Source organism: Trichosurus vulpecula, chromosome 3, assembly GCF_011100635.1.
Source record: "Trichosurus vulpecula isolate mTriVul1 chromosome 3, mTriVul1.pri, whole genome shotgun sequence".
NCBI classification, from domain to species: Eukaryota; Metazoa; Chordata; class Mammalia; order Diprotodontia; family Phalangeridae; genus Trichosurus; species Trichosurus vulpecula.
In genome coordinates this window covers 83748505-83758840 of record NC_050575.1, presented here as the reverse complement: position 1 = coordinate 83758840, position 10336 = coordinate 83748505, and the positions used below count along the sequence as shown (strand labels likewise).

General features: G+C 43.2%; 1 protein-coding gene across 1 annotated transcript; it reads left to right on the top strand.

Annotated features, from left to right (window-relative positions):
• The first annotated feature begins 365 nt into the window (after positions 1-365).
• Positions 366-9214, top strand: KCNMB1 (potassium calcium-activated channel subfamily M regulatory beta subunit 1). Its single transcript, XM_036752696.1, has 4 exons — positions 366-417; positions 2931-3098; positions 5785-5956; positions 8945-9214. The coding sequence occupies exons 2-4, from the start codon at positions 2965-2967 to the stop codon at positions 9212-9214; spliced, it is 576 nt and encodes a 191-aa protein (XP_036608591.1). The 5' UTR covers positions 366-417; positions 2931-2964.
• Positions 9215-10336: the final 1122 nt, after the last annotated feature.

The following is a 10336-nucleotide window of genomic DNA, read 5'->3' as shown; positions in this document are numbered from 1 at the left end:
CCTCTTCTTCCCTCCAGAGGAATGTAACAGCACAGCTCAGTTTCTTCCCCCACCCCCAACCTTTTAAAAAAATAGTTTTGATTTCCCCTCAGACTTCAGAAAAATTTTTAAAAAATACCCACAGGCATTAGTTGGCCTCCAATCTGTGGGTACCTGCTCTCCTGAAATCTATGTCCCTGAGGGATGCTGGGTCTCATACCTTACCATGTATGGGCACAGAGACTGCTCCAGGGATGGGGAGCACAGGGCCAGCCACAGCTGGAGGAGCCCTGTAAAACAAAGCTTCCTGCTGGAACTCAGACTGCTTCCTTGGGGCAGGCGTGGGGGTGGGGGGATGGAAAACTTCCTGGCTCCACCGGGCCTTTCGAAAAGAAGTTGTTCTCAAAGGTGAAGACAAATCAGGAACCAGTAGAGACTGTGAGTACCTCTCAGAGAGCACTTTCTAAAGCCTGTCTCGCAAAACTGTTTCTCCAAGGATATTTGTGGGGTTTCGTGCGGGTAGGAGGCAGAAGCAGAGTATCGTTTGGGTAGAAGGCATCAGATGCGGATGGGTGGGGAGGACAGTGTTAAAACAAATACAGCTCCTCTCTGAGCCATGTATCTGAGACAGCGACTGCCGAGTTACTTAGAACCCATCATAACCATATTTGTCGTCAGGATACTGAGGATGAAGTGGGGTTTAGGGGGAGAATGGATGTCTCACTTGGAGCACTCAGTGCCCTGCCCTTCAGAGTGAGGGCCACAGTTCCTCAGAGTTCAGAGGATGGCACCCCAGGGAGAAAAGAGAGACCCCAAAACAGTCAGAAGGAAAATTAATAATGAATATGGGTAGGTATTAGTACAAGAAGTCAAAAGCTTCCCCCTTCCTGCCTTTTTGTTAACACAGCACTTTCCCCCTACCCCCACCCCCATAAAGGGATGCTATTTGCCCAAGCAGGTCTGGCCAATCCAAATATAAGATCACAGTGGAGGGCATCTATCCTAGAGCTGCCAGGGAGTCTTGCTATTCACGTCTTTGGCTATGAACAAATTTACACCATCCCCATCCCATACAATGAAGGGATTCTAGAAAAGAAACTTACCTGGCTTTCAAGTGCCACCTCCTCCAGGAAGGGTTCCTTGATGCCTGCCACCCCACCCGGAAATGATCTTTCTCCCTCTGACCTCACATGTATTTTATACTTATGTTATTATTATGTATTCTATGTTATAATTATTATGAACTTTTATATTGTACTGAATATTTGTTACATATATCATATCACCCCCATCAGATTATAAATGCCATAAAGGCAAACACCATGTCTTAATTTTCATTGTATTGCTTCCATTGCCTACCATAGCGTTTCGTAAGAAGTAGAGTCACAGATTTAGAGTTGGAAGTGAGGCAATGTAGTCCAACCCCTTCACTTGGCAGATGAGGGAATAGAGGCCCAGGAAGGTTAAGTGACTGACTGCCCAAGGTCAGGCAAGTAGTAAGGAGGCCAAGGTCCTCTGCTCCAAAGAATCTTTCTACTGTATCATAATCGTGACTGGTTGCTGTTAAATGAATGGCATAAGTCTAGACATCAAGGTCAAGGGCTTCATTTTACAGATGAGAAGTCTGAGGCGCAGGGAGGTTAAATGACCTGTCCTCGCCCCTCCCAGCAGAGCCACTGAGGACAAATTGGGAAGCAGAGCTTGTATTTGAAGGCTGTTCCTCTAAATGTTCAATCTTGACTGTTTAACAAACTCCTCTGTCTGAAGAGAATCCCCAAAGTGCTAAATATCTTTAAACTCTTACATTAAAATCCATTTCCCTTTTCAAACTCTCTGTTTTCCCCTTCAGGAACTCCCTCTACCTTCAGTCTATTGACCAAATGTTGATCCCTGGCTGCCTGACCATCTCACCCTCTCCAACTCTGACACCCTGTCTGTGTCTTCCCCTACCTCATGTTTATGCTAGTTGACATTTCCAAATACCTCTCCTCTGTCAGAATTAATTTATCCAGGGTCCTAGTCCATTAAGACTCTGGTTTCTGGGTGGAAATAACTAGTTAATCTAATAAATTAGCCAATGGTAATGGAGTAATGAGGGTAACTGGATTAATGTCTTTCCTCCATGGTTCAACAGAAAGAGTACCGGATTTGGAGTAGAGACAGCTAGATGGCACAGTGAATAGAGCTGTGGATCCAAAGTCAGGAAGACCCAAGTTCTATGACCTAGAGCAAATCACCTAGCTTCTGTCTGCCTCAGTCTTCACATCTGTAAAATGGGGATACTAATAACACCTACCTCCCAGGGTTGTTTTGAGGATAAAATTTAAAAAATCAAACAAAATTAAACAATTTGAGGATAAAATAAAAATTAAGGTTTTCCAAACCTTAAAGTGCTATAAAATTCTACATACATACATACACACACACAGGGTATGCCCAAAAGTCTTAAAGCAGTTTTAAGCTTCAATAGATTAAATACACACATATGTATATTTCTGTATATATGTATAGGCACATGCATTCACATACATATATACACACACACACATATATGTATGCATGTATATACATATGTATAAAACCTATTTGTGTGTATAGAATATTATGTGTTTTATATACACCTACAGTGTAGTTTAAATCATAACTCCTCACATTAACCATATGGCCTGGGCAAGTCACTTGATCTCTGTGGACCCTTGTTGCCTCGTCTGGAATGTGAAATGGTTGGACTATCTGGTCTCTAAAGTACCTTCCAATTTTAAATCCTCTGATCAACCGGGTGTAAAATCATGAAGTTATTATTTATCATGAGCGCAGAAATTCTCTGTATACCTAAGGAGATTGCAAGTTGTATATAACTTATGGTCGTAAAGTTTCCTGAGCAGCACAAAGGTTATATTATTGCTGAGGTTGCTGATTTAGGATTTTCTTGTTTGATTGTCTAACCGCAGGAGTGGCCAGACAGGTCTGTTACTCAGAGTCAAGATGGGGAAAAATCTGGTGACAGCACAGATCCGAGGAGAGACCCGTGCCCTGTGCCTAGGCACAGTCATGGTGGTGTGTTCTGCCATCAGCTACTACATCTTGGGGACAACCGTGCTGCCCTTATACCAGAAGAGGTACCCAATATTCCTTTCCCATATATTATCTCCCTAGTCTACGAACCTATATGCCTTGTAAGCTTTGCCTCTCCCTTCTCTACCCACTAGAGAAGGGACACTATAAAGTGGGATAAGTTGGAGTCAGGCTTGTCTGGAACATAGGAACCATCAAACTAATGGGCTAATAATCAACCTTCCCTTTCTACCCCACTGCACCAATCAAGCAGAATCTAACACCTCAGCATTATGGCTCCCTCCTACTTCTTTTTTCCTTAGGTGTTCTAAGACAGCTTAAGTCTACAAAAATTAAAGTGAGTGAAATATTCTATGCTGAATCGTATCAGTGCTTCTTAGAATCATAGAATTAAATCTGGAAGGGACCTCAGAGACCATCTAGTTCAACTTCCTCATTTTACAATTGAGGAAACTGAGGCTCAAAGTGGTTAAATAACTTGTCTAAGGTCATTCAGATAGGAAATAGCAAAGTTAGGATATGAATCCACATTCAAATCTTTACACTCTACTGGCTGCACTGTCCCAAATTTATTCTAGGCATTTCTTTTTGCTTTTTTTGACCATTATTTTGGCCAAGAAATTAAAATTTCTTCTCAATTACTTTTTATTTTACATTCATCTTTTTTAAAGAAAAGAAAATTTTTACTTTGAAATGCAATGAACCATCTCTGAACACATTGTTCTTGTCAACTGTCTTGGTAGAATATTGAATTTATAATGATAACTGATAACTGACCTTGATGAAAGTACCTCAGATTTGAAAACCACCTGAGAAGTCATCTTTTCCAACCTTCTACTCTGCAGAACTCCCCTCTTTGGTATCCTTGACAGAAGCTTATTCAGCCTCTGAACACTTCCCATGATGGGGACAATACTGTTGTTGTATGGAACCATTCTGTTTACAGACAACTATAACTCTGACTATAAAGGAACATAAATATATGAGGAATATATAAGGAATATAAATTTTAATCACTTATACTTCACAAGATGTCTTGGGGTTTGGAGGCTAGATTTTTTCTTCCCTATTTATTTATTTAATCCTTGGTTTGTTTGTTTTTTTAACTGAACAATGAAATCTTCTGTTTCATATATTTTTCATTTATGATTTCTTGAACTATAGCTCTAGAAAAACCAGGCTTTGATAAAGCCCATTGAGATTCAAATGGAGCTACTTGACTATACCTTTAAACCCAAATCACTCTGGCTCTCACTGATTGGTCAATAATAGGTCCCAGTCCAAGCCCCACTTGCTCATTATTTGGGTTTTGATGGCTCAGAGTATGTAAATAAGAATTGTTTCTGTTTGGGCCAGAAACTCAGAGGGTCTTCCCCTCCCAGAAAATTTTGTGAAGGCAAAACTAGGCCATTTTTTGCTTCAGCTCTTACCTAGCCTTTAACTACTGAATAGCTGTTGCCTCAGACAAACTGAGACCTGGGAAAGACTTTAGCTTAAAAAGGCCAAGGTCTCCCATTGCATCCTGGGCCATCACTAGTTGTCCTGACCTATGTCTTGCCCCTGGACTTAGATGACTTTGGAGGAGACAGTGTGGCTGATGACTTTGCACAGCTCTGCCTCACTTAAATCCAGTTCACTTGGAAGTCAAGACATCACCCTCCTTTTGTCATTGGTCCTCTTTGAGAACTAAGGATGAACAACAGCTGAAATCTGCCTCCCTCTGAATCGCACCTATTGACCCAAACAGAGATAGTATCCCCCACCCCAGTCTTCTCTCCTGCAAGTCATCTCTCAAATTACATGATGGCCAGATCCTGTTACCATCCTGGTCACCTTGTCTGGAAGTCATCCTAGTTTGTCTTTTTCTAATAATACTCTTTCCAAGATAAGGGCTGAGATAAGGGTGCCTGAGGCTTTTTGGGTCAGTAGTCTGTGATCTGTATGTATTGGGTAATGCTGCATAACAGCACCAGGGGACATTAGAAGCAAATAGCTGTCTCTTCTTTCTTCAATATTATCAAGGCTAAGGCAGAGGCTCACCCAAATCATGAGCCCCAAGATGCTGATTTGCTTGGCATGAAATTAGAACTCGCTGTAGGACACCTTCTGTACACCAAGTTGAACTGGGAATCTTAGCTGACATCCATTCTTTGAGCTTTCTCAGAATGGAGCCCCAAGGTTTTGGTTCAGATTCTGCTATTAATTAGCTCTGTGATTTTTGACTTAGCCATCTCCCCCTATATGGGCCTCAGTTTTCTCATTCATGAAATGACATTCTTGGACTAGATGATCTCAAAGATCCCTTCCCCATTTGATAGGTTGATGTCTCCTCTCTGCTAAACACCGATCAGTGGATCCCATCTAGCTGCTTTTCCTCTTTCTACTGGGCCCAGTTGGCTCCAGAGGAGAAAGTGAGGCTGGTGACTTGGCACAGCCCTCACTCACTTAAATCCAATTCACTTGGAGGTCATAATACCACCTTCCTGATGTCATGGTCCTCTTCGATAATGAAGGACAAACAATAAAACAAAAAACAAACAATTGAGAGGATACCTCACATTGAACAGGAAAAGGGTATGCATCCGTCCAACTTAATTGCTACCAAATAGTGGCTGGGGGTGGTTGGGAAAACTAAAGGAGTCAATCCTGGGACAGTGTCAGTTGGCCCCCAAAGTATGGCACTGCTCTCATCTCTGCCGATGTCCTTGTGTGCATATGTGCTTCTTCCAGTGTATGGAGCAAGGTATCCATCTGCCACCTGATTGAAACAGACATAAGGGACCATGAGAAGCTGGATGGCAAGAAGGTCCCTCAGTACCCTTGTCTGTGGGTCAATGTGTCTGCCATTGGGAAGAGCGCCATTCTGTACCACACAGAGGAGACAAAAGAAAAAAACTGCCAGGTAAGAGCAAGGAAGTCAGTTTAAAAAGTATGATATAAATAGGACCATAATAGATGATAAATGGATTATCTTGTCTCCCAGAAAAACCAAAGGGCAACCCAGGAAGCAACTCAGGCAAATGTTTTGGAAGGGACCATCTAGAAAGTCAACTTTTAGGTAGCATTAAGGAGTGGAAGGAATGCTAACTCCGGAGTCAGGGGACCTGGGTTCAAGGCCTACCCCGTGTGACCCTGGATAAGTCATTTAACCCTCCTCGACTTTAGTTTCCTCATCTGTAAAATGAGAAAGTTGGATGAGATGACCTCTAAGATCCTTTCCAATTCTAAGTCTATGAACCCTTGATAGAAACTGAGGATAGCCCAACTCCACAGAGAATCATCAGAACTGGACACAGAAAGCCCTGAACTGAGAGCCCATCGACATAGGTTGTATCCTTTTTTTCCATGTTTATATATGATGGAAAAATTCCATGATTCTGTACCTCACCAATCCCACTCTGTTAGCCCTTGTCTCTTGCCTAGTTTTCAAAAAAGCCTCAAACCCACCAGCCAAAGGCATGAAGCAATTAGTTCTGGGCAAGTGAGAGAGATGACTGGTGTCACTCATCATGGGTGTTGGAGAGAAGTCCTGGAAGCATCAGGACAACCAATTTACTTCTGGACCTTATTTGCTAGATAGCTCTAATCAATTGACCTTGGGGGGAGGCTGAGAGGGAGAGGCAGGCATCGTTCCAGACTCAGTCTGGCAATGAAGGTGAGAACAGGCATAGATGCCCATGCTTTCTCCTAATAAGCTATCAGCTGTGTGTGAAGCCACACCTCCGCCTGGCCTTCAACGGGAAGTATTTACAGCCTCCAGCTGATCATTGCTGTACTTCCTATTCGTGCATACTGGCCAATTATAGCTCTAATAGGAGGTTGCAAATAGGGTGATTTGCTAAGCTTACCCTCGCTGTTTGCCTCTGCCAGACAGCTGCCCATTTGGTCCAGTTGCTTGTTCTGCATTCACTAATTTGTGGAACATGGGAGGCAGGGTGGAGAGGCAGTCCTCAGGGACTAGCCTAAAGGGCTCTGCAGAAAAGAGCAGAGGCACAGAGATGGACCAACACCTTCCAGGGCCAGGCCCTTCTTCCATGCTGTGGGCTAGGAACTCCCGAGCCTCACTATTCTCTCCATGAATGCTAGAGGTGAGATTGGGGCGATGGTGAAGAGGCTGCCACTAATAATTGGGATTTCAACAACTGGACTCGATTTGTCTCCCCTGGAAATTGGGCCGATACTTTAGTGCAACGAAGAATGGCAGAAGGAAAGGCCCAGGGGAGCTTCAGGTTTGATTTCCCACAGCACTGCTGGGCTCAAACGACTGGTAGATACCGGGCATCTGCGCAATACGTAAAATCCTCACCACCACTCCTCATAGGACAGGATCAACTGCCTTTTTTGTAAAGGGCTCAGGGTGACTTTTGGTAGGGACATATTGTAGTATGCAGGGGTTCTTAACATTTTTTTCTGTCATGGACCCCTTTGGCAAGCAGGTGAAGCCCATGGACACATTTTCACAATAATATTTTTAAATGTATAAGATAAAATTCATAGGGTTGCAAAGGAAGCCAATTATATTGAAATAATCTTATCCAAGTTTACAGACAATCTGAAATCTGCCTATGGACTTCTTGTAGATCTGTAGATCCCAAGGTTAAGGACTCTTGGTATAATGGCACCCTAGATTTATTAAGCCCCTTTCTTGCACAGCTATAAACTCATCTTGACAACATCCTAGAGAGAGAGACAGAAACAGAGACAGGGAGAGACAGAGACAGAGAGAAACAGGGAAAGACATGAAGAGACACAGAAAGAGACAGAGACAGAGGCACAGTGAGACAAAGAAATAATCTATAGGGGAGAGTTCCAGGGGGAGGGAGTGGATTTTGCCTGTTGTATAGAGAGGATGGGGACCTTGGCTTCTCTTACATGTGTCTCCAGTGGTTAGCAAGAGTAGTGGCTTCATAAATACTTATTAACTTATAATGGCATGAGTTCACATTTTTTATGGCATTTAAAAGCTTACAACCCTGAGGCAGGTAGTAAAGGTATTATCATCTCCATTTTACATTTGAGGAAACTGAGGCCTACTTATAGGGAATTGGGTACAAAGGGTCTCCTGATTCACTGTGACCTCTCCTGTGATCAGACTATGTTACCATTAACATAATGTTCTTTCCTCCCAAAAATCCTTTATCCGGCTACAATAATTCCTAGTCATAGTTCTGGATACCAAGACCCAAAAGGATGAGCCCAGGTATGCTGAAGCAAAAACACAGGCGGTGAGCTAGGCTGACTCCTCAGTCAATCAATCAAGGAACATTTTATTAAGCAATACCAGGCACTGTGCTAGGCACTGAGGATACAAAGACCCCAACTGAAACAATCCCTGTCCTCAAAGAACTTATATTCTTTTTTTCTGGAGGGGGGAAGGTAGGGCAATTGGGGTTAAGTGACTTGCCCAAGGTCACACAGCTAGTAAGTGTGTCAAGTGTCTGAGGCCGGATTTGAACTTGGGTCCTCCTGACTCTAGGGCCAGTGCTCTACTCACTGCACCACCTAGCTGCCCCAAGGACCTTATATTCTACTGAAGGAAAGAACATGTTCCTATATAAGTACATAAAGAAAAGAATGTATAAAGACTGAATATAAAATAAATACGAGGGGGTTATATGAGTATAAATACAAAGTAGCTAGTACTAGTAGTAGAGGGATAAAGAAAATCTTCAAACAGAAGATGGGACATGGGCTGAGTCTTCATCATCCTCTGTGAGCATTTCTACATCTTCTTTCAGCTGACCCAGTGGTGTTGCTATCCCTTTTTGTTTTCTTGGTTATGACCCCTTCTACACAATGCCCCTCCCCCCAATATTGAGAGCTGTGGGTGGGAGCCTTTCCGTTCCCAGCTGTTTTCCATCATTGTAGATTCTCTCATTCTCTTCTACAGTGTTCTTACATCCCTGAGAGCTTGGAGGACTACCAGGAAGCCAGGACAAAGGTGGAGAACATCAGGGTCAGATTCATAGAGCGCCAGACCTTCCCCTGCTACTCAGACCCTGATGAGACTGAGAAGAGTATCCTCCTCATGAGGCTCTATACCCCGCAGACCTTGTTCAAGTGGCTCTTTTGGCCCACCTTCATGTTAACTGGGGGAATACTTATTATCATGATGGTGAAACTCAATCAGTCCCTCTCCATACTGGCGGCACAGAGATAGGACCAAATCAACACCTCATAGCTCAGACACAACTGAAATCTACCGCTCTCTCTCCAAAGAAAAATCTTTTTAAGGTCTATTCACAACTGTACCTCCCCATATTTGGTCTCTTCATCTCCAGTCCAACCCAGCTACCATTGTGAGCTAAATGTTTACCATGTCACACACTTGCTTAAAAGCCTACCACGATTCTCTACTGCCTATTGGACTAAGCCAAACTCCACACACATCATGCCCCATCTTACCTTAACAACTTTCTTTTCCTAACACTCACCCTTACATGACAGCCTCCAGCCTGGTCTGTCTCCTGAGCTCTGTTTCCTACAAAGTGAAGTTGATTCCTACCTCCCACTTTGTTCATGTTGCTCTCCCCACACAGAATATAACCCCTCTGTTCCTCTTGGCTTATGAAAATTCTAGTCATCCTTCAAAGCCCAAGCCTTAATTCCTTCATGAAGCCTTCACTCATCAGCCTCAGGACCCAGAAATGCCTCTGTTCCCTGAATTCCTACAGCACTTGTGATATATAACACACAGTAACAACTGACTGTATGATGTTTCCATTGCTCTCTGTTTGATGGAAGTCTTATTTTTCCAGCCAAAGCACGATGCTGGCTCCCCTTTAGAAGGGAACCTTACCTTCTCTTGTATATGTCACAGTGGTCATAAATGGTTGGTGACTTAAACTGCTACTAATTCACATTAATATATCCTTTAAAGGTCTACAAACTGCTTCACTTATACCCCTATGAGGCAAGTAGTGTAAACATTCTCTCCATTTTTTTTATAGATGAGGAAACCGAGGGTCAGAAAGTTTCAGTGGTTTGTCTATTTAGTAGATGTTGGGGCCAGGACTTGATAACAGACCTTTGGATTCCAGGTCAAATTCTCTCTTCACTCTATCATGATGCCTATACACACCCATGAACCTAAAGCATAGAAAGGCAAGAGAGAGGTGTATACATATATCTGTATCTGCCAAAACTACTACTACTCCTTCCCCTCACATTTCACTGGGGGAACTGACAGGCCACCAGCTAGAACTGTTACTATCTGGGAACCTCCTTGTCCCTCCCCTACCACAGACCACTGTAGGAGGTGGCTATAAGAGTCCTATGGGAC